At 39.3% G+C, this 25,169-nt stretch overlaps 1 protein-coding gene across 1 annotated transcript; it reads left to right on the top strand.

The window, feature by feature from the left end:
- The first annotated feature begins 2,248 nt into the window (after window positions 1-2,248).
- mogat2 (monoacylglycerol O-acyltransferase 2) lies at window positions 2,249-22,040 on the top strand. Its single transcript, XM_089016514.1, has 7 exons — window positions 2,249-2,381; window positions 2,501-2,633; window positions 3,699-3,877; window positions 13,387-13,591; window positions 16,683-16,857; window positions 17,067-17,266; window positions 20,952-22,040. The coding sequence occupies exons 1-7, from the start codon at window positions 2,367-2,369 to the stop codon at window positions 21,104-21,106; spliced, it is 1,062 nt and encodes a 353-aa protein (XP_088872640.1). The 5' UTR covers window positions 2,249-2,366; the 3' UTR covers window positions 21,107-22,040.
- The last annotated feature ends 3,129 nt before the right edge of the window (window positions 22,041-25,169 follow it).

Here is a 25,169-nt window from a genome sequence, read left to right as displayed (position 1 = left end):
TTGAAAAGGTCGCCTTCGAACTGATGATCAGGGGGATGATCAATATTTATGACACTCGCAATGACGAAATGATTATTTAAATCTCTGGATATTACGTTTATTTTGTTTTTTTTAAGTAATTTTATTAGAATCAGAATCAGAATCATCTTTATGTAGAACACACAAGGAATTTGTTTCTGGTAGAACACGCGAAGTGGCACTATACAGTTCCATTTTGGCTACTGTTGAAAGAGTTCAAAGAGTTAATGGCTTGGGGGAAGAAGCTGTTTAAATGTCTGCTGGATTTGGTGTGCATGGATCGGTAGCGCCTGCCTGAGGGGAGTAGCTGGAAAAGGTGGTGGGCAGGGTGCGGAGGGTCCAGTAGGATTTTCCGCGCCCTAGTTTGGATTCTTGCAGTGTGCAAGTCCTCGAGAGTGGGTAGGGCGGTGCCAATGATTTTTTCCGCTGTCCTAACTGTCCATTGAAGTCGGATTTTGTGCATTTTTGTGGCGGCCCCGAACCAAACGGTGATGGAAGAACACAGGATGGATTCGATGACAGTCGTGTAGAAATGTTGCAGCACCTCCTGTGGCAGGCCATGCTTCTTTAGCAGCCTCAGGAAGTACATTCTCTGTTGGGCCTTTTTCAGGATAGAGTTGGTGTTGACCTCCCACTTCATGTCCTGGGAGACTGTGATTCCCAGGAACTTGAAGGTCTCAACGGTTGACACAAGGCAGTTGGATAGAGTGAGGGGTAGCTATGGTGATGGATGTTTCCTGAAGTCCACGATCATCTCAACTGTCTTGAGCGTGTTCAGCTCCAGGTTGTGACGGCTGCACCAGAGCTCCAGCTGCTCCACTTGTTGTCGGTACGCAGACCCGTCGCCGTCTTTGATGAGACCGATGACCGTGGTGTCGTCTGCGAACTTTATGAATTTGACAGCTGGGTGCGTTGAGGTGCAATCGTTCGTGTAGAGAGAGAAGAGCAATGGAGAGAGGACGCATCCCTGCGGGGCTCCAGTGCTCGTGGTTCGTGTTGTGGATGATATATTTCCCAGTCTGACCTGTTGTGTCCGTCCTGTCAGGAAGGTGAGGGTCCACTGGCAGATCGTAGGGGAGACACCAAGCTGGAGAAGTTTGGGGATGAGGAGTTCTGGGATGATGGTATTGAAATAAGTTCATGTTGATGCCATAACATTTTTGAGAAAAATACATAGGCAGGTCAGCAAAAATAGTAGTTTTTATGTTTTACAATCCAACACAAAACAAATACTGTACATTGATTTATATAACGTTTTAACAACATATGTGTCGTGTGTACATCTAATTTGTTAATAAAAATGCAAACATGAACAGTTAACCATTATGATTTTCCACCACTGTGCCATGACATACGTAACTGTGGTTTGAAATTTCTTATCTAATTACAAAAAATCTATTCATTTATCTACCTATACGCCAAATGTATTGTTGTAGGCAGAAGTAAGGTAATCAAAAAGTCTTCCACAGGGTGGTTACCTGAATTCAGAATTCTCTAATAAGAATGTGGAATGAGGATTGGGACGTTGTTTGTTTGGGGGGCAAGGGGGAGGTTAAAAAAAAGACAACATTTTATCATTGTTATTGTCAATTGAATTACTCCATCAAAAACAAAAGAAACAAGGAAAAAGATGAGTTGAAGTTTGCCAAACACCGGCCTTGTTTTTCAATGGTAGCTGATATGTACAGTATGTGTGTGTGTGTGTGTGTGTGTGTGTGTGTGTGTGTGTGTGTGTGTGTGTGTGTGTGTGTGTGTGTGTGTGTGTGTGTGTGTGTGTGTGTGTGTGTGTGTGTGTGTGTGTGTGTGTGTGTGTGTGTGTGTGTGTGTGTGTGTGTGTGTGTGTGTGTAACAAATATGTAAACAGGCATGGTAAATATGACTACAGACAGAAAAGGATATTGCTGAGCCATTTTGATCATGTCAAGGGTTTTTGTGAAAATGGCGAAAAGCGATATTAAGCAAAATGCCAGCAAATAACAACACAGATTTGATTTCACTTTCCGAGGCCCAAATTCATTTTTTCCACATGATTGGCGATTTCCCCTTTCACAGAATGGCCATACAACATAGCATTTGCCACTTTTCTCTGTTTGAAAACAATTCTAAAGCATTTGTCACTGCATATGTGCAATTTATCTTCTTTGATCATCTTGAGATGTAGTTTTTTCTTTTGTCAGCCAGATGGTGCTGCCTGAACAAAGACATCCATTATGTTTTATGAAGCCTGCCCTTTGCCACAGACCGTTTACAAAAAAAGGCAAAGCAGGAAAATCTTTTTGCTCAGTGTTAATATACGCTCACTTTTGAATGTTCTGTCTTGGTTCGTGGCTTTCTGGGTCAAAGACCAGATGTGGTGTGATATGGTAAGCGAGATTTATCAAATGATACTTTGAGTGTCTGAGATAAGGCAGTCAATCAGGAGGTGATGAAAGCTAGGGCAGACTTTGGACCTTCTTCATTGCCTCATTTTCCTTCCCACCAGCTTCGGTTCTGCAAGTTGCCTGTCTTTCCTTCGAGCAACATGAAGATTGATTTTGCCCCAGTTGGCGTCCCCCTACACAGGCGACTACAAACTGTTGCCGTGTTGCAATGGGTTTTCTCTTTCGTTGCTTTAGGTAAGTGTATTTTATCACATTTCTGACTGTGCATATTGTTGAGTCCAGAGATTGGCATTTAATATACACTACTAGTGCAAGTCTACTACTCTTAACCCTTCCATGACCTAACTTGATAACGTAAGATGTCGTCTGTCGTAACCACTCAGCTCAAACGGGTAAATTTTTGTAGAAGACCATGTTTCAATTGAAACACTTCATCAAATGTGTTTTGCACTGACAGTGTATGAGTGGAAGTTTCTTCCACTTGCTGTAAGTCTCTTCTGCCAAGGCAATTTTGTGTCCATGAGAGGGAGCCAGACATCAAATGAATGAAGCATTAATGAGTTGTAACATCACCTCGCATATTCATGGTTCGGTATTTGTAAAATCAACTATCTACATGATTTTGGGGGAAATTACCCTTCACGTTTTGCTGGAAAAAAAATCCACCCTTTAAAAAATCAACTAAATGCTGTTTTGGTGAAGCGATGAACTTTGCCACCATCTTGTGGGATCTTTGTGCCATGGAATTGGGGAAGCATTGAGGAGACTTGTGGTGATTTTCCATTTTCACGGGTGTGAGGTCAACGTCATGCAGCAAATGTTTGTAACTGCATCAACACATTGTGCAATCATGCCGCTTTCTCCTCAGGCTGATTTCTTTAGGCCCGGGGTGTCCAAAGTCGGTGCTCGAGGGCCGCCGTCCTGCCTGTTTTCCAGCTCTCCCAGGAGCAACGCACCTGATTCAAATCATCAGGACCATTTTGATGCTGCTTCACAGCTGGCTGATGAGCTGATCATTTGAATCAGGTGTGTTGCTCCTGGGAGAGCTGGAAAACAGGCAGGACGGCGGCCCTCGAGGACCGACTTTGGACACCCCTGCTTTAGGCATTGGCCCGCCAACCTGACTGACTGTGTGACTTGATTTTATAGCTGAATAGCTTCAAAATCTGAAATTATATTTACATCAAGACCATCTGTGACAGTTTTATTGGGGGTTTATGATATTATGACATGGTTTATGAGGATCAATTCAGTGTAATTTGTAAACACTAATATATATATATATCTTTGTCTCCTCAGCACCCACATGCATCGTCATGTTCTTCTTCCTGCTGTTTACACGTTACTGGTTGATCAGCGTGCTCTATTCTGTCTGGTGGTTTTTTGACTATGACACTCCCGCACGCGGAGGGCGAAGGGTACCCTACTTGTGCGGAATCAAAGTCTGGGACTACATGCGGGATTACTTCCCCATCAAGGTGAGATGAAGACTGCTGCTGTTATTGATTTTTCAATTTTCAATGATTATTCAAAAGGGTCTTCCGAATTGAAATTGTCGGTAGGCTTTACCTTCAGCATTTCCCGAACAAAATATTTTCATATTCATTCATTCATTCATTTAATTTGATCTCCCCTCAAGAAGTGTCCCTTTCTGTGTCTTTGCTAGCAACAGGTCCAAAAACGCCCCCTTTTATTCCTGTCACGCATTGCAAGGTGGTGGTGTTGGAGGACCCCAAAAGTCAGGCAAGAAGGAGGCGCGGGTTGTATTTGAAAAAATGTATTAAAGTCGGCAGGAACAAAATCATCAGAACAAAAAGGTCCAAAGTAGCAAACAAAACCATCCATAAAACATGACCTGAAGAAACAAACCTGACAGGATGAAACATCTAATTACTCTGAATGGTCGTGCCAGGAGTCCTTTTGACTGCCACTGATTAAAACCAACACGTGGGCAGCTGCAGTGCCACCTGAAACGTAAATACATCAGAGAATAATTCTTCATCATACATTGTGACAAAAATATAATTTCGCTGTAATCTTAAATTCTTGATCAAGTTATTGGTGTCATTAATAGGTCAATGAGTAAACAGTGTCTAAGAATTTTGACTAGAAAAGTGTGACGAGTTAAAGCCTGTTTTAAAGGTTCCGTTTAAATGGCAAATTGTACAGTATAAGTTAGTTGGACTTCACCATGAATAACAGCAATTCGGAGATTCACGTTAGTTTAATAAGGTAAATCAGGTTTTCATGTTCTTATAAGGTTGCATAATTCGTCGTTTAAATATTTTTAAAGTGAAATTAGTATTCCCGAGTTGTAAAACAATACTGAGAATGTCATCACAATATTGTTTTGACCCACTTCAACTTTTGCGTTGAAACAAAGATGATCAATGATTTGAGCTAACTTTTGGTTCTGTGAGTTAATAATCGTTTGGACTGACATTTGCAAGTAGAGCGAACTTCAAATTTTTGACAGCGTCTTGGTCCACATTTTTTGGTTTGATGAAAGAAAATATGACAGTAAGCATAAACATATTCATTTCGACTCTTGGTTGATGAAATCCAACTTTGTAAATGAGGGATGAAATGGTCACATTTTGTGTCTATTCCTTTAAGCAGTGTCTGAAACTCATGACAAAATGTTAGCGGACACCAGGACAGACAACTCTGAAAAATTGCCTGCCCGGCCATAAAGTTGTCTGCCCCATTTTTCACAACTTGAAACACAATAAGATGACATTGTTGCGAAGTATAAAGGATATTTTTTTAATTAAGGAAGTACCTACCACAAATTCTCCCTTGCTTAATTTATAGTAAATATCCCTTGCTGAAGATTTTGCTCCAGTTGTTTGTCGTCATGGTGCACAATGCAATGTTTGCGTTGCGTTGTGTGCTAAAAGCCACGTGGACTCCTCTTTCTAAGCGCCTTTCAAAACTTTCAAGGACACTTTACAGTCACGATATAGTCCGAAGCACGAAACAGGCTTCTAATGGGCTGCCGAACGTTCGTTTGGCAATTTGTATAGTCGGCACAGCATCCCATCAGAAGCCTGTTTCGTGCTTCGGACTATACAGTGACTGTAAAGTGTACTTGAAAGTTTTGAAAGGCGCTTAGAAAGAGGAGTCCACGTGGCTTGTAGCAATTTGCTTGTAGCTTTTGCTTTATTGAATAAAACAAATGTTTGATTTGGAAAAAAAACAATCTTTTTTCTTTCCCTGAAAACGTTTTCGGCCACTTGGGCCGAGACGTTTTGCAAGTTGTACGCCCTACGTAAAAGTTGTACGCCCTGGGCCTCCGGGCAGACGTTATTTCAAACACTGCTTTACCGCATGAAAAGGGCCAGGCAGTCCCAAGGCAAACAATTATGCAAAACGACCAAATCTTAAAGGACAACCGACGTCTCCGGACAAGTTGTGTCCATAATTTGTAAAATATCTTCAAATGACTTCTACTGAGCGTATTTTACAAGGATTCCACCGCATATAGCTATATTTTACGTTTTAAGACTCGCGCTGAATATTCCGGAAGTCTTGTTTTTGAGTTGGTGATGAGTCCTCACCCTACGTCACTGAAGGAACGCCTCTGACCTAAAAAAGGACACATTGTAGCAGTCCTTCCATCACGTCAATGCATTTTGTTGTACTTTGGTCTGAAAACTGTAGGACCAAAAAGAGGCAGAAGAGGGCGACAAAGCCAAAATTACAAAATTAATTCCTTACATGGAGTAAGGAATTAATCAGCCTGTGGTAACGGGCTGATTAATTCCTTACAAAGCTTTGTCGCCATTTTCTACCTTTTTTGGGTGCGACATTTCCCACCCCTGATGCCTCAAAATGACGCGGAAGAAATTCTTTAATCGATTGCAAACATGTATGCTTTCTTCTTCAGAACTATTTGAATCATATTCATAACTGGATGAGTAACAAGAAAGCATATTCTCCGAATCTGAAGCCATTGTTTTGATTCTCCAGCAAGGCAAGACGTCTTGGGGTGACATAACGAAGAAGGGAGCGAGACCTTCTGAAACTGGCCACTTCCGGGTTCATTTTTTTTTTCAAATTTTGGACACTATAAGTCTTTTTTATTGGTGTTTTGCATTTGACTAAAAATATCATACTGCATGTTTTGGGTATTTTAGATGCTATAAAACGTTTTTCTGATGTCAGTTAAGAAACAAAAAAGTGATGTCGGTTGTCCTTTAAAACTTCAAGTGAGAAGCTGCATTCTTTCCAAACGCCAAATAAGACCAATCAAATACTATTAATGATCCATTGTATACATTTATACATGACTGAGTTCTCTCCAAATATCCAAAAAAATCCCCCAAAATATTGATGATCAATTATACAAATGTACAGAGACACTAGTTTTGAATTAATAAAAAAAAAAATCATTCAATGAGCAGTTGAAAGTAAAGTGTAAACGCGGGGTGGTGTTACGACACTGCTGTCTTGTCTTGCACAATGCTGTCCTGGCTGCTCTCCACTCACTTGACACCCAACTGTCACTGAGCTCAAATTTCACTCGCATGAGGATCGATCCCCGCCTCTCACTCTTCACCAAATGAAATGAATGAAAAATGAAATGAAAAAGGCAGATTTCAATATTTCTCTCATTAGCATTTTGAACATTTTGTGTTCACAAGCATCGGTCTAACACTTTCAGATTTCTGAACGAGGCAATTGTTTCTGACGGAATGATTTGATTCAAGATTTCACATTTTAGTTGTATTTTTTTTTATTATTAGCTCTGACGAAGTTGTAAGGAAGAATAAACGTCTGACTTCAGGGCGTCCAACTGAGGTCCTACATGTTTTCCAACTCTGCCTCTTGCAACACACCTGATTCAAATGAACTGGTTCAATGCCAGGCTTCCACCGAGCTTCATGATCAATTCATTTGATTCAGGTGGGTTGAAATATTTGCTGGAAAGCATGTAGGACAGTAGCCCCACAGGACGTGAGTTTGGCACTCCTTTTGTCTAAATTCTAAAACAAGCATGGTTCTTTGAATGCTGTCAGGCACATTTCCTAGTTTAGCCTGTTGTGTCCCTCTTGTGGTTAAGCACGCGTAGTGCATGCTGGATTCGTATTTCCAGTAATCCCTCATATTTCGCGGTAAATGAATCCAAGTCCACAGCTGCTGTGGACTGCAAATTTCCCCATTGTGGGACGAATAAAGGTATTCTGATTCTGATTCTGAATCTGAAATGGGGACAGTACCACTCGCAATAGACAACAAATCCACGAAGAGGTGTTATATAATAATAACCCACATGATAGGACACAAGGGTGACGAGGCTGAGAAGATGCACAGCCAATCCACGTGGCTATAAAATATGGGATATCGTGCTGTCATTGGATGATGTCAGCGCTGAGAACCAATCAAGCCACAGTCATATACAAAACCTCTGAGTCATTCAGCATTTTTTAAATTCTGAATGTTTATATTCCTGAAAAAAATATCCGCGATGCACTGAAACAGCGATAAGTGAACCGTGAAGTAGCGAGGGATCACTGCACAGTATTTTGTGATTGACAGCTTTTGAGCCAATACTTGATGCTACACTTGATGTTATATTTTAAATTGGGGTTTCAACACAGAGCACAGCTTTTGACATATTTGACAAGAGTGCAAAGTTCATTCCGCATACCAAACCAAAAATGCTTCTTGGCCAGAGAACATGGACATGAAAAAGGCACCCGAAAAGAAAAAGAGAAAAAAATCATTCCATTGTTTTTATACTAATGTACAAAACGTACATTTTAGTACAAGTTTTATAAGCAATAAGATCTTTTGTTGCATTTTCCCCAACATCAAACAATGGGTTTAAACCTATGTTTAATTTTACACTGTCTCATTAAATTTCAAATATTTTGGACTGTTTCCTGCCTAACCAGTTAATTTCCAATTATAAAGATGGAAAACCTGGAAACACGAATCAATGAATCATTTTCTTACCTTCATGTTAGTTTATTGAGTAGATCAGTTTCAGATGAGATGATAAAAAATGTTTTGTTCTTCAATTCTCGGAAATGTCGTTTCTTATGGAAATGACCTGATAAAAATAATCTGGAAGTAGTGCAGTTGTTTGAAATATTTTTGAGTCCCTGGCTTTTCTTTTTATCATGTCGTTTCTTATGGAAATGACATGATAAAAAGAATATTGAAGTAGTACAGTATGTGTTTTGTAAACGTTTCAGAACTGGTTTCACAAAAAAACTCTTTCAAATCAAAAATACAGCAGCGCCTTGAAATATGAGTGGATAACACGGGTTTTTGAGATATTAGTAGGACTGCATCAATTTTTGCAGTTTTAGAAACAATATTTGAACACAAAAGGTGGTGCAAAACTTGAAGACAGGCAATACAATAATACTCACAATTTTTATCATAAATTAAAAATGACGAACGTAGGCAATATCACAATACTTATATTGCTTCATAAATAAAACATAACAAATGTAAATTCCTGTTGAGTTATTTACAGAAGCAGTAGTGCAAAAATAGAGTTGTTATCCTTCAAAATACAGTAATGCCTTGAATATGAGTGGATGACATATGGTTTTTTTTTTTTTGAGACATGAGGAGGACCGCATCATTTCCTTCAGTTTTAGAAGCAATGAATATTTGAACACAAATGGTGGAGCAAAACTTGAAGACAGGTAAGATAATAATACTCACAATTTTTGGCGTAAATTAAAAGTGACGAATGTAGGCAATACAATAATCCTCATATTTTTTGTATGCTAAATTAAAAATAACAAATGTAGATTCCTGGTGAGTTATTTACAATAGCGGTAGTGGTAAAACAACGTTTTTATCCTTCAAAATACAGTGATACCTTGAAATATGGGTGGACGACATATGGGTTTTTGAGACATGAGGAGGAACGCATCATTTCTTGCAGTTTTAGAAGAAATGAATATTTGAACACAAATGGTGGAGCAAAACTTGAAGACGGGCAATATAGTAATCATGTTTTACCCTAAAAATGACAAATGTAGATTACTGGTGAGTTATTTACAGAGGCAGTAGTGGTAATACAAGTACTACTGCTCTTTATTTACTTTATATAGCTGCATGAGTGCATCATACTCTCTCTTGGTTTTAGATTGGTTGTCCTGCCACCACTCTTGTATAGTCTCTTGCACGGCGTAATCAATGAAGCTTGTAAATGTCAAAATGTGTCGTTTTAATTAGGGTCTGAAGCATAACATTTGTAATGCCAACTCGTGTAACTTTTCTTGGACACTTAGTACAGTATAACGTTAAAATAACTTGCTCACAATTCTTCAGTTTCTTCATGAGGTCCAAAATTTCTAGTCTTGAAATCTCAGTGCTCCCACGTGGCATTACCAATGTGTTAGTTCCACTGTCATCTGACTCCAGGTGGATAAGAGAAGGAGTGTTCTTTTCCATTCATTTCATTGGTGTCTTTTAACCGCTGTTTCTAATTATACCATGATCAGGTTTTGACGAAACCAGCTGACGCATGATCACTAAAGCCTTCTTTGGAGAGAAGAAAAGGAGAGATTGTCCTTGAGAAATGTTCGAAAATGCCCTCTCATTAACTGTGCCTTCTTGTGTTTTTAGTTATGTAGTGGATGTACTTCTTATATGTGTAGATACTGTATGACATCTGCTTGTCAAATATAATGTGTGAAATGCCATGAAGTCAAACAGTTGAAAGTAAAAGTGAAAGTGAAAAAGATTTGGTCATCTTAGGCAGGATACATTACTCATCGCAACTGAACACAACTTTATTTACAAAGCCCTTTCAAAAAAAACTGCAACTCAATAATATGTGCTGTACAGGAAAGTACAAATCAGCCATATAAAAATACAATGGTTTAAAATAGTCAAGACCATAAAACATGAACACTTTCACCGCCATGTGAAAAAATATGTCCAGTCTAGTGCCAGGGTTTTTGTCATTGTCACTTGAATTCCAGGACCAACAGAATATTGAGTTTTAGCACTCAGTCAGTATAGCTTTACAAACCTTAGACTCTCTTTTTTCATCTGAAAAAAAAAGTGAATCCCTAAATTATATGGATCTGGAGTTATGCGAGCTTGAATTGAGGGCGCCTGTCCACAATACAATGCAATATATAAATGTTGGTTTATATAGCCCTTGAACAACAGCTGAAGCTGGAACAAAGCGCTAACATGGAAAAAAGGGAAATGCTGCCTCCTTATGGAAAACAGAAAACATTGCCAGAGGCCATGCCCAGCGCTTTATCGGTACCCAAGCATGAAAAAACAAAACCCGAACAAATTTGGGAACTCTACGCAGTGAATGAGTTAAAAAAACAATACCAATTTGTTGGGCAAAGATTCAAAATATGCGTTGAGTTTTTAAGATAGATGGGGGGGAGGGTTCCTCCCTGAACCTTCGTTTAGTTCTCGCTACCACCAGTAGCATTTGGCCCAATGACCAGAGTCACAGGGCAGATATAGAGAGGTGGAGAAACTCAGAAAAGTCGAATGGGCTGAGATTTCTTTGAGATGAAAGACAAACAAGAATCTTCAAATGAGTTTATGGCTGACTGCATATTTTCGCACTGGTTCAGTACCAATTAAATCCAGAGCCAATGTTGCCGTATTATTTTTTTTACACTTTAGTTTGATTCCTTATCAAATTGCTAAATGTTAATAATTTTGATGCCCTTTAAAGGACAACCGACGTCACTTTTTTGTTTCTTAACTGACATTAGAAAAACATTTTATAGCATCTAAAATACCCAAAACATGCAGTATGATATTTTTATTCAAATGCAAAACACCAATAAAAATGACTGAAAGTGTCCAAAATCTGCAAAAAAAGTGAGCTGCGAATTGGGCATTTTCAGAAAGTCCCGCCCCAGTTCGTGACATCACGCCAAGACGTCTTGCATTGTTGGAGAATCAAAACAATGGCTTCAGATTCTGAGAATATGCTTTCTTCTTCCACATCCACTTATGAATATGATTCAAATAGTTCTGAAGAGGAAAGCATACATGTTTACAATTGATTGAAGTCCTTCCGTGTCATTTTGAGGCACCTGGACTGCAATGTAGCGTCCCAGAAAAGGGGCTCAAAATGGCCACCGAGCTGTTGTTTCCACAGGCTGATAAATTCCTTGGATGCCCTCTTCTGGCGGCTTTTGGGTGCAAAACGAGGTTTTCAGACCAAACAAGTGCAGCAAAATACATTGACGTGATGGAAGGACTGCTATAATGTGTCTTTTTTTGGGTCAGGGCGTTCCTTTAGTGACGTCACCTACGGACTCGTCACCAACTCAAAAACAAGACTTCCTGAATATTCAGCGCGAGTCTTAAGACGTAAAATATAGCTATATGCGGTGGTATCTTAATAAAATACGCTCAATAGAAGGAAGTCATTTGAAACCATTTTACAAATTATGGACACAACTTGTCCGGAGACGTCGGTTGTCCTTCCATCAGCGATTTCATTGAGGCGACACATTTGAAAAATCTAAGAAATTTGAGAGGGATCTTTTGATTACAAACATCAGGATCTGTCACTGAAGCTCAAACCAATGATTAACCCAGCTTGAGGGCTGCAGCTAAATGCCGCACAGCACAAACAATGTGGAACTAAACCAACACATCTCTGAACTCTCTTGACAAGAAAATCGTTGAAAAAAAAACTGATCTGTCATTTAGCAGGCGATTGAATAGAGAACATAAAAAGGACCTTGAAGTTTTGAAAGGCGCTTATAAATGAAATATATTATTATTATTATTATTATTATTATTATTATTATAAATGAAAAAAATGTGTCACATGAAGATGTGAGATGGTATCTCAGCCCCCAATCAAATCAAAACACTTTAACTTTGAATTACTGTACAAATCTCAGCAAGTCACTAGGTGGAGATTATTGTTTTTTTTTACCCCATAAAGGTGCTGCAAAACAAATGACACGAGGACAGAGATCAGTGCTGATCGTGACCTCCAATGCCATCTCTATAGTTTCTGCTGGGCTCAGTGAAACATGTAAACAATCCTTAGATTAGATATGTTATATCTTACTGTGTTGCCATGAGAGAAAATACTACCTGTTTTGCAGAATTCATTCTATATACTATCCAAAGTACATGTTTGTAAAGGAAATGCATTTCATGGGTCACCCTCACAACATTAAGATCTTGAAATTGGTAAACAAAATGTCTGATGCTTGTCACAGGTAAGGCCAAGAAAATGAAAACAAGAGTCTGTATTCTCTTTTCATGACAACATTTCTTTATAATTTGCTCCAACAGCCCCACTGGCCATTTGAGTCCTTTTACATCGATCTGTCAATAAGGCAAACAATGTTTCTTTTTTTAAATTAGGATTTGTTAATGTAATGTAATGTAATTTGTTTACATAAATTACAACTATGATCAAAATATAACCAGTTTGACTGACACCGTCAGGTATTGTGCCTAAATCAATTCTGAATAGTGACAAAAAATAATAGGTACTGTTGACTTTTTTTTTAAACATCAGAATCAGAAAGCCTTTAATAGGCCCACAGTGGGGAATTTTGCAATGAAATATATATTACATGAATTAGCGTTCGTAAAACAAGGCTTTTATGATTAAGGGACAAGTGCATCAAGTATTACAAAATTCTAAATGAATGATTCTGTCCTTTCATCTTCCTTTCATAACTTTGCTGCTGTGAAATGTAAATTTCTCCACTGCGAGACTAATAAAGGTAAATCCAATCCAATACTGTACATTGTAACATCTACAACAATCACTGTATGCATATATGTACTGTATATGTAATGGAAGGGATGTCGGATATTGTTGATTGCAGCATGAAAGAGTGCAAAGAGCAAAACGTGCTGGTGAAAAAAAGATAAGGCACATACTGTATGAGCTCAACACAGCTAATAATAGGAATAAGCCCATACGTACTGCTGTACAAAATTCCACTTAAAAAATTAACAGTTGGAAAAATACATATTTGTTTTAATTTTCCCCCAGTTGGTGAAGACAGCTGACCTGGACCCTCGACACAACTACGTTCTTGGCTTCCACCCCCATGGAGTCCTGGTGGCAGGAGCCTTTACCAATTTCTGCACCTATTCCACAGGCTTCAAGCAATTATTTCCAGGCCTCACCCACTACTTGCTCATGCTGCCCCTTTGGTTTCGAACCCCATTCTTCAGAGATTACATCATGTGTGCAGGTTTGTGTGAATTCGACTGGGGATGTATCCATACAAATCTTGAACAGAAGAAGAGGGCAAAAAAGCTCCGTGTAAATTGTCTCCTGGGACGTTTTGTAAGCATACATCAAATACACTGTAGAAGTCTTGGCGCAACACACAACGATTCACCATCGCGTTATTTATGTATTCCTTCTAATTTCGGCATCAACACGGATCAACACGAAGTTTTCAGACAAAACAAAGTACCGCAAAATGCATTGAGGTGATGCAAGGTACGTCCTTTCTCGGTGAGGGGCGTTCCTTCAGCGACGTAGGGTGAGGGCTCAAAAACAACACAAAAACCAACTAAAAAACAAGACTTCCGGAATATTCAGCGCGAGTCTTAAAATGTAAAATATAGCTATATGCGGTGGAATCTTTGTAAAATACGCTCAGTAGAAGTCATTTGAAGCGATTTTACAAATTATGAACACAACTTGTCCGGGGATGTCGGTTGTCCTTCAAATACCAATACACTGATCCCCTTTACCAGCCTGAGATTTAGCGTATGGAGTATCTGGAATAGGGGCCATGTCAGCCATGCAGAGGTACTTTCACTCACCTTTTACATCAACGACTGAAGCCTACTCAGATGAGAAGCATCACATCTTTGTGTCATGGTTTGCAAAGTGGTGATGGTGGGTGTGGATCCCAAAAACAGGCAGGAGGGAGCAGCAGGTTGTATTTGACAAATTTTATGAAAATAAAGTCAGCAGGAACAAAATCTAAAACATCAAAATTATCTGAACAGAAAAATACAAAGTATCAAAGATAACCCAGAGTAAAAGTCTGCCAAGATGAAACAAACTTAACATGTTGCAGCAAACACATACACAGCATATAATGCATACAATGCACTGCACAATGCAATGACCCAACACTGAATGGCCGTGCCGGGAGTCCTTTTGACTGCCTCTGATTGGAACCACCAACACCTGCGCGGCTGCAGGCAGGATCGACAGCGCCACCCGTTGTTTGCCAACCAGATGATGACACTTTGATGACAACCAGAATACTGTAGTCCGTTTGTGCTACAGTCATCTTCATTTTGGCCATTATGTATTCCTTTGACATTGTACCTGTAATGTTAGGAATGAGATGAATTCTCCATGTGACAGGCGGAATTTTAGGAAAATGTGAGGCAACTGTCACAGTAGGTGAGGTGGTAGTGGAGTAGGTGGACCCCAAAAATCAGGCAAGTCTGACCTTGACACAATGTAGTCATCAAACACTGAGGAAACAAAATCCAAAACAGGTAAAGTCTGGAAAACAAGAATTCCATGAACAACAAAATCCATGGCATAAGCCAAAAAAAAATGTGACATGACAATCAATAAACCAACAGAAGCAGTAGCGCAACAATGGCAGAAATAACAACAATGAGCCAACCGAGTGGTCGGGCTGGGAGTGCTTAAAAAAGAAAATCTACGAATGACTTGATGACCAACGGGTGTTCCACCAACCGAGCCAGCTGTTGGTCCCAAACAAATCAACCGTGACAACAACTAGGAACACAATGGAGTTGGATGTTAAAAGGGTCAAATAAATTAAATTATTCACAGGAATATGTTCCCTCGATGCCCATCGTAGTCTAAAAATGTCATTCTGATTAATATTACATATATACGATTTAAACTAAGCAACATGTATCGAGTCATTCTTAATCCATCTCAGGAAGCGGCCATGACATCAAATGACATCACAGTTGCATGATCAGCCAGGTACCGACCAATAGTAGGTTTGAGCTGCGTGTCTACGCCAGTGCTTGAACCGTATGTTCATCATAAGTACAGCTATCTGGCTAACTAGCTATCTATCTTGCTGTCTGTTAGCTATCTATTAGCTAGCTAGCTTTCTATCTGAGTTACTTCCAGGTTTAGTAAATGCTGGCGCATCTGGCTGCCGCTGCTCACCCACAGAAAAACGTATCCTGTGACTGTAAAGTGACCTTGAGAGTTTTGAATGGCGCTTAGAAATGAAATGTATCATCATATCAATCACAGTTCACCTGTTTTCAGGGGTTGCTCATGCAACGTTCACGAGCTGAGTCGTGATTGGGCATCACGTGAGCCCCTGTGCAACTGTGGTATTATTTACAGCACAGGTGTCAAAGTCAAGGCCCGCGGGCCAAATCCGGCCCGCCACATCATTTTTTTCGGCCCGCGAAAGCAAATCAAACTTGTTAAATTCCATGATGATTGCTAAAATCTGAGCCAAAATGTTATATTTTTGGATGTCAACCACAATAAAAGTCATTATTCTTGACTTCAGATTTGAAAACGAGTTATTCATTAATTTGCTGTGTGCTCTATATGTAATATTTGAAGGGATTTAAACATTCTAATGGGTTCCCCAAATTCATAACGGCCCTCGAGAGGAAACCATAACTACAATGTGGCCCACGGCAAAAAATGACTTTGACACCCCTGATTTACAGGATGAGAGGAAGTGGCAAGATAGACACCAGCTGAGATGGGTGAAAGGGATGGATTATACTACTTAATTCATATTCAACAAATGCAATATTACTTTTAAACTAGTTAATTTCACTTGCGCACCAAATCCTGCAGAAATTTAAACAGCTTCCTCCCCCAAGACATTAACTCTCTAAACAGTAACCCAAATAGAACTGTATTGTGCCTCCATTTTTCTTATGATGATACTAGTACACCGTGTTCTACCAGAGACAAATTCCTTGTGTGTTCTACATACTATAAATAAAGATGATTCTGATTCTGATTGATCTTTGAAATGTCCGTTTTCCTGATGTTGGCCTCATAGCATTGCTATGACTGTCATAAGTAAGCCCCTCAAAAAGAACATCAAATGCACTGACCGAATCACTTCCTTTTCAATGAACTCCATTGTCATTTTTTGTGGTACGCAAATGTTTCATAAGCGTTCATTTGAACATCAGACTTGATTCTTGAAAAGTTTCAAAACGTGTCCAAATTGATTGGGTCAATACTCGCTTGTACAACCTCTGGGCTATTAGATGTTCCGCTACATTTAATTAATATTTTCCTTCATTGCCAAAGATTGCGGAGTTATGCTTGTTTCTGTGCTGCAGGTCTGATTCCATCTGATAAAGAGAGCGCCAGTTATCCACTGCGGCAGAGGGGTGGTGGAAATGCTGTTGTCATCGCTGTTGGTGGAGCTCCAGAGGCCCTCGATGCCCACCCTGGAACGTACAATGTGCTCTTGGCCAAGAAGAAAGGTTTTATTAAAATGGCAATGGAACACGGGTAAGTGCCTGATTTTCCAAGCTTCTGTGGCTTACTGACATGATTGCATCAGTCTATTCATTTCATGCCTTTTGCAGAATGAGTGTGAACTTAAAAACAGGGGGTTATTCAAGTCACACTATTTATTTCCTGGAAAAGCTTGTCATATGATTTAAGTGCAGTAAATGTCAAGTAATTACTAATAGACTTATTATTATTATTTTTTGAAGAGCTCACCTGGTTCCAGTCTTCTCCTTTGGTGAGAATGAGGTTTTTGATCAAGTGGGGAACTCAAGAGGAACCTGGCTTCGAAGTGGACAGGAGCAGCTGCAAAGGATCATGGGTATCTCCCTGCCACTGTTCCATGCTCGTGGGATTTTCCAATACTCCTTTGGTCTCATGCCATACAGAAAACCCATCCATACTATAGGTGAGTAGACGAAGATAGACTTTGACTGATTTGACCTATGAACTGTGGGCACCAATGCCAACAGCGCCCACATTGTGTGACGTGGGCCAAAAATAGGTTACTGGATGAGCTTTAGACTTTGGTCCAGCCAAATTGGCTGGCGATATCCTGACCTACAATCTGATGTATTTCCCAACCTGATTTTGGCAGAGCGACGTTACGAATTTGTACATTGTAATAGGAGTTCGTAATCACCATTTACTATGAAATGGCCGCCCACTACAATGTTTAACATTTACAGATGTAAAAACACAAACATGTAACACAGTTTAGACATATCTACATATGTGTCTATGAAGGAAATCTGATTTTCATAAGACACAAAACAAATAACGACTGCATTCCGACTTTATCGCTGAAAACATTTTGTCAGTAAATGGGCAACTGCTGCAGACAAAGCCGTCAATTTAGGATGTGTGACGCCCTAAAGTCGTTTACGATCGTCTTTCAATCTGTTGGCCTCGATCTCTTTCATGATTTGTTGTTTTGTTTGCATTATGGATAACTGTAAAAATGGTTGATTTTGTTCATTTAGATGAGATTAGTTTTAACAGAGAGACTAGAGAAATTTACATTTCACAGCAACAAAATAATGAAAAGAAGAGTGAAGAAAAAGAAGTGTGAAAAACAAAATACAGGAGCTACTGTCAAGGCAGCCACACTCGCGTTGTCATCTTGCAGTCAAAAGAACAAAATTAAAAAATAATATGACAACACATTCGATCCTAAACACTTTCTGCACCCTCTTTGTTGCATGAAGCAGTTCTAGATGAAAAAGGAGAGGATCAAAGCGTCCTTTTCACCAATGCGCCAGGGATGTCATGATGAAATATGCACATCTGCAACAAGCTAAGTTTTGATAGCAAACACGAAGCTGTAGTATCCATTGAAGAAAATAGAGTGTCTCACATCTCCTGTCCCACGTAAATCCGCTTCAATTCCAAGCCGCAACATTTCCACATACGCACTGGCGGCCCGGTACTCGAGTTTAGTTATTATTATCATTATAATTATAATTATAATTATATAAGTAAAATTATTTGCAAATTTCCCCATTGTGGGACGAATAAAGGTTTTCTGATTCTGATGGTGAAATTAGAAGGAAAACACATAAATAACACGATGGTGAATCGTTGTGTGTTGCACCAAGACTACTATTTGATTCTCGCTGACACAAATTCCCAGCAGACAAATCAGCCCATTTCCAACGGAGCTCGGGCGCCATCTTGTGCATTTTCTGGGACGCTACATTGGAGTACTGATGGCTCGAATTGATACTCAAGTACTTCTTTCATCGATTGCAAATATTTATGCTTTCCTCTTCAGAACTATTTGAATCATATTCATAACTGGATGAGTAACAAGAAAGCATCTTCTCCGAATCAGAAACCATAGTTTTGATTCTAGAGTAAGGCAAGGTGTCCTGGTGTGACGTCACGAACAAGGGGGCGGTACCTTCTGAAACTGAAACTTTCTGAGGTCACTTTGAAGTAGTTTTGGGACACTAATTCATTTTTATTGGTGTTTTTCGTTTGACTAAAAATATCATCCTGCATGTTTTGGGTATTTTAAATGCTATAAAACGTTTTTCTGATGTCAGTTAGGAAACAAAAAAAATGGTGTCGGTTGTCCTTCAAGGTTAAACCAAGTAAGACAGTTTTGGATTTAAATTGGATTAGCCTTTATTAGTCTCACAGTGTAGATGTTTACATTTCATAGCAGCAAAGTTATTCAAAAAGAGAGTAAAGGAAAAGAAGAAGTAGAAAAACAAATACGTACAGGAGTTGCAGTACAGGCTCTCGCTGCGCCATCTTGAAGTCAAAACAACAAAAAAACGAAATAACAAATAATGTGACACAACTTAAAAAATGCAGGAATTCAATCTTAAATTAAATTACCCTAACAAATAAGAAGGATTTTAGAGATGGCCCTTGATGCAGTTCCACCTCCGCATTGAAGTTTTCCATCCCTCTAGCGCAGGGGTCGGGAACCTATGGCTCGTGAGCCACATATGGCTCTTTTGATAATTGCATATGGCTCGGCGATAAAACTAAATACATATTCTCGCCTTTCATTTTCTCGCTTTTCATTTCCTGTTGGGGCCGCAGTTGGCAAAAAGCGCAATTTTGATTGGATAATACTCATGTGTGCAATTGTCTCTATGCGTCACAGGTGCATCCATTCTTTTGGCTCCCACCGTTGCGCTTGTCTGTCTGTGTGTGTGTGCGTGAGTGTGTGTGAGAATTAATTGTAGCAGATGAGAGAGAGCTTTCCAGAATGTTGCTTGGGGCAAAGCACATTTTGTCCAAATCTGCTCAGCGCATGAATAGAACATTACACCTGGAACGAAAGAAAGGTTTTCCGTCTTATCAATGAGAAGATTGTCCCGCCGTTTCCATCGGCAGCTTTCGTCATGGAAAGTGGCTGGTTCCAATAAAACTAAGTCTCTTCAGTCCGCTTTCACGTTACAGGATGTAGATCAAATCATTTCATGGGCTTTTTTTTTGGTGTCATAGTCATTCGTTATTAAGTTAATGTGGGAATATTTTGCCTTTGGCCTTCCCTGGTTAATGACGTTTTACGTCGAAAGTTATTTCAGGGTGACTTCTGCATAACGGTTGGCAAAGGGCTATTTTGTATGGTTCAATGTCTTGAAATGCAATTCTTGGTTTGAGAACGAAAGATGAAGTTTTGTCAAAGCATGATTAAAGGACAACCGACGCCTCCGGTCAAGTTGTGTCCATAATTTGTAAAATCACTTGAAATGACTTCTACTGAGCGTCTTTGACAAAGATTCCACCGCATATAGCTATATTTTTCATTTTAAGACTGCCACTGAATATTCAGGAAGTCTTGTTTTTGAGTTGGTGACGAGTCGTCACGTCACTGAAGGAACGCGCCTGAATGAGAAAGCGACACACAATGCATTTTGGGTACTTTGTTTGGCCCAAAAACTTCGTGTTGATCCGTGTTGATGGCAAAATTAGAAGGAAAACACATAAATAACGTGATGGTGAATCGTTGTGTGCTGCACCAAGACTACTATTTGATACTAGTTGACACAAATTCCCAGCAGACAAATCAGCCCATTTCCAACAGAGCTTGGGAGCTAACTTGCGCATATTCTGGGACGCTACATTGGAGTCCTGACGCGCTTAAATTGATACGGAAGGACTTCTTTAATCGATTGCAAACATTTATGCTTTCCTGTTCAGAACTATTTGAACCATATTCATAACTGGATGAGTAACAAGAAAGCATCTTCTCCGAATCTGAAGCCATTGTTTTGATTCTCAAGCAACGCAAGACGTCTTGTCCTGATGTCACGAACAAGGGGGCGGGTCCTTCTGAAACTGAAACTTTCTGAGGTCATTTTGAAGTACTTTTGGGACACTTTAAGTCATTTTTATTGATGTTTTTCATTTGACTAAAAATATCAGCCTGCGTGTTTTGGGTATTTTAGATGCTATAAAATGTTTTTCTGATGTCAGTAAGGAAACAAAAAAATTGTGTTGGTTGTCCTTTAAGGGATGGTGTTTACTAGAGTGGACAATTTATCATGTTATCAGGTTACAGGTTATCATGAATGGTGCATGGGCACATATCACAGTCATTTACACTATTGCACCTTCTCACGTGTGTGCAGTCGGGCGACCCATCACGGTGCAGAGAAATGAGAAACCAACGATGGAGGAGCTTGATTCCCTTCACCAGTTGTACATGGACGAGCTCAACCAACTCTTTGAGCAGCACAAGACCAATTACGGCGTGGATAAGGACACTCACCTGAACTTTGTCTGAGCAGGACAACTTTTAAGTTGATATTTATTTTGCAAAGTTGTGGAAAAAAATTAATGTTGATTGGCTTTATAAACCCCAAATGTATTACTGGATGGTAAATAAAATGATTATGGCTATGTAACCAGGTGCCCCAATGCATGTGTATAAGAAATAAATGTGAACAATGACACTTCAGTACATCAAGACTTTTTTTTTGCATGAGGTTCTTTTTGTAAAATGACACACAAATATGTCCATTGTGACCCAAATTTAGGTCTTGTCTCTTTCAGTTAACTGTCTGGGTTTTGGTATTTTGTCCTAACTAACATTGAGACAGTGTCAGCAAAGATGCTGTTTAAATGATCATGGATTACATTTTCCTCCAACAGTCACTGCCATTGTTTTAAGTGCCGATCTCTGATTTATTTGTAATACTTACTGAAAATATACCTTGTTAATTTCATAAACTGTCTTGAAAACATTTTGGAAAATTATAAAACATCTCCAAATCAAAACTGCTTGATTTTACCTATGATATCCATCACGCTTTTTATACGAACTCTGCAATCTTATCAAAACACAACGTCAACCTGGATATTGTTTGATTACTGTAGTTCTGATGAAGCAATTATTCTGGTGTTGGACTGGTTTCCCAAATTGATAAGACTGTCTGTGAACTTTGGTAAATGCTCTTTTATGAGATGTTTGCTTGGGCTGGATATTTCCAAACTGAATGTCTGTCTGGCTGGACGATGCCCTTATTCTTTCAACACAATGCAGACTGTATGTGTGTGTGCGTGTGCGTGTGCGTGTGTGTGTGTGTGTGTGTGTGTGTGTGTGTGTGTGTGTGTGTGTGTGTGTGTGTGTGTGTGTGTGTGTGTGTGTGTGTGTGCGTGTACGTGTACGTGTAGTTGACCAATCACGCTGTTGCAGAATAAATACAGTACACTTTGGAGCACTGGTGTCAAAGTCGATCCCTGGGAGCCATATGTACCCCACATTACTTTATATAATAATAATAATAATAATAATAATAATAATAATAATAATAATAATAATAATAATACATTACATTTTAAGTGCCTTTCAAAGCTCTCAAGGACACTTTACAGTATATACAGTTTATATGGCCTGCAACTCATGGTGACTGAAATGTAAATTGTCATGTGTATGAAATAACTTTTGACATTTTGTTCGCCTCATACCTCTTATCTCAAAAATCATCGAGTAACAACAAATGGTTGACTTAAGCGATTTCAAAAGGAGTCATCCATCCATTTGGTGTGTACAAATAATAATACCCAAGAAACATTCATTCAGTTTCCCTTTCGTAACTGCCTTCTCTAAGGGAAGATGTACAGTAACTCCAAAGTGGCCCATGACAAACACATGAATTTAATACCAATTCTTTGGAACAAGTGTGTCAAACTCATTTTTTGCCACAGGCCACATTGTTGTTACAGTTTCCTCTCAGGGGCCGTTGTGAATTTGGGAAAGCCATTGGAATGTTTAATCCACCCCATATATTACATATAGAGCACACAACAAATTAATGAAAAAGCAGTTTTCCAATTCAAAGTAAAAAAAAATATGATTGCTATTGTGGTTTATATTGGACAATTTGAAATTTGGGTTCAAACATTAACAAGCATCATGGAATTTCACAAGTTTGCTTTGCTTTCGCGGGCCGAATAAAATGATGTGACGGGTCAGATTTGGCCTCCAGGCCTTGACTTTGGAGGATATATGGAACAAAAACTTCGCACAAAGGCAGTGGATTCATCTTTTGACAATTTGTGGGTCCAACATTAATATAATTATACCGTAATTTCCGGTGTAGAAGGTCCACCAGAGTATAAAGCGCACCCCCAATGAATGGTGTATTTTCAAACACTTTCCATGTATAAGACACACCGGACTATAAGGCGCACCTTCAATGAAAGAAAAAAGCCTTCTAAATATAATACGTATATGAATACATAATGGTTTTCCAAATATGAGGTACACAACATAAGGCGCTATACAGAGGAGGCTGGGGTTACGCACTAATTCTTCTACAGGGGGAAATGCAGTCGCTGGCTGTTGACAGTAGTTCCCAGACCTGTTGTGGCTCAATATTACTGCACATATAAGGCGCACCTGCGTATAAGGTGCAGGGTCCAGCTTTTGAAGAAAATCAAGGTCTTTGGGTGCGCCTTATACACCGGAAAATATAGTAGTTGTTATGTACAAGTGATAAAATATCCATCTGCCCGGTATCCATTTTCTGATTCTCTGAATCCTCACTGTGGGGTGTGCTGGAGTCATCTTCGGGCAGGAGGCTGGGGACAACCTGAACTGGTTGCTAGCCATTCGCAGGGTGAATAGAGACAAACAACCATCCCTGCTCTTAATCACACCGAGGTACAATTTAGAGTGTTCAATCGGCCTGCCATGTATGATTTTTGGAATGTTGGAGGAAATCGGAGTACCTGGAGAAAACCCACACAAACACGGGGAAAACATGCCAATCATCTTTTTTTTTTTTTCAAAGACACTCCTTATCATGAAATAATAAAACGTGTGTGTTAGCATTTGATCTGAACAGTCACGGTTCGCTTTGACACTGTACAGAACTGATAAGTGTTTGGCCTCTGCTTGAGAGAGTCAATTTGAGGTCAGAGTAACACTATGATAGACTTATTTTTGAAGAAAGTGATCAAAGGGCAAAATAGCACCGCCGTGCTTATCTTTGATTCCACCTGGAAACAAAATAAAACATATTGGCAAAACTCCAGGCATAGACATAAATACATGGTGAGACAGTAGAATGATTCTCCGGACATGTTATTTGGTAAACTGGCACCGATCAGTGTGATCAATCCATAATTTTGCTAACATTAAAATAAATGTTGTATATATTAATTTACCTTAGACCATGACGTCTCTGACCCACTGATCATCTCCTCTTTCGTCTAGAACTGCTTCATGTACTGAAGTGTTTGTCTTGTACTTAAACATCACAGATTATATGCGGAAAGGCGTTAATATTATGCAACTTTCCATTTGTTCATGTTCCTGTTATGTTTATAAATTGGCTTTGTATTAGCTATTATGTGAAGTGCTTTGTTACTGCAGCTGTTGTGAAAGCGCCATATACATTAGGAGTTATTGTATTGCATTGCATTGCATTGCATTGCATTGTATTGTATTGTATTGTATTGTATTGTATTTTCTGTCAATATACACACTCACATTAGTGACGTGACTTTGTGTTACTTCCGGGTTGAGTGAACGCTGGCGCGAATGGCTACCGCTATTCACCCACAGAAAAAAAAGTTCTTATCCTGTGACTGTAACGTATATAAATAGTGATGGCATTGAGCTGGTTAAAAAGGCAATGGATTTGAAGTCACCAGGATGTGGATCGACATTCCATGTATTTTGCTGGACACTTGTCGTTATGAAGTGATGCACATGTGCCTTATTATTTGTACATTTGTTTTATTGAAATAATGCAAACATTCGAATCACATGTTTCCCTGTTCATCTCTTTTTGCTAAGGATTGATTGCACAGCAACAGTATGCACTCCTCCATGGGATTTCATCACACTGGATATAAGCGGTGTGATGAAATTCAATTTCTATTTGCTTAATAAAGTCTTTTGCCATTTGTGTCTTATGCACATATAGTTCATCGTAAAATTCTGACTCCAGCATGCCCAAGAACCCAGACAGCTTTTAGACATTCCTTGACTTGAGCTGGCAGTGAAGCAATGACTCCCATCCATCAAGCAAAATGTTCTTGCAATTATACTGCAGATTGCATTTTGCATTGCAAACATTTGTCAATTTGACCCACTGAACACTTTCGAAATCTTGTTTTTTTTTCTTTCAATTTGGTGACTCGTGTTGCTTTTGCAATCTAAGGTACCCAGACATATGCCATCAGGTAAATTTACACTTTCATGCATCATGTAACCTTATATTAATGTGTCCCAGAAATAATCTTTTTAAGTTTATACAGACGAAATGATTGTTTCTCCTGAACACATTCCCAGTCATTTGTGAGCATAGTAAATTGATTGGATTTGATTGGATTTG

This window comes from Hippocampus bargibanti, linkage group LG16, assembly GCF_051943395.1.
Source record: "Hippocampus bargibanti isolate YZ-2025 linkage group LG16, ASM5194339v1, whole genome shotgun sequence".
NCBI lineage: Eukaryota > Metazoa > Chordata > Actinopteri > Syngnathiformes > Syngnathidae > Hippocampus > Hippocampus bargibanti.
Note: the sequence above shows the minus strand (reverse complement) of the source record. Positions and strands in the feature narration are given on the sequence as shown.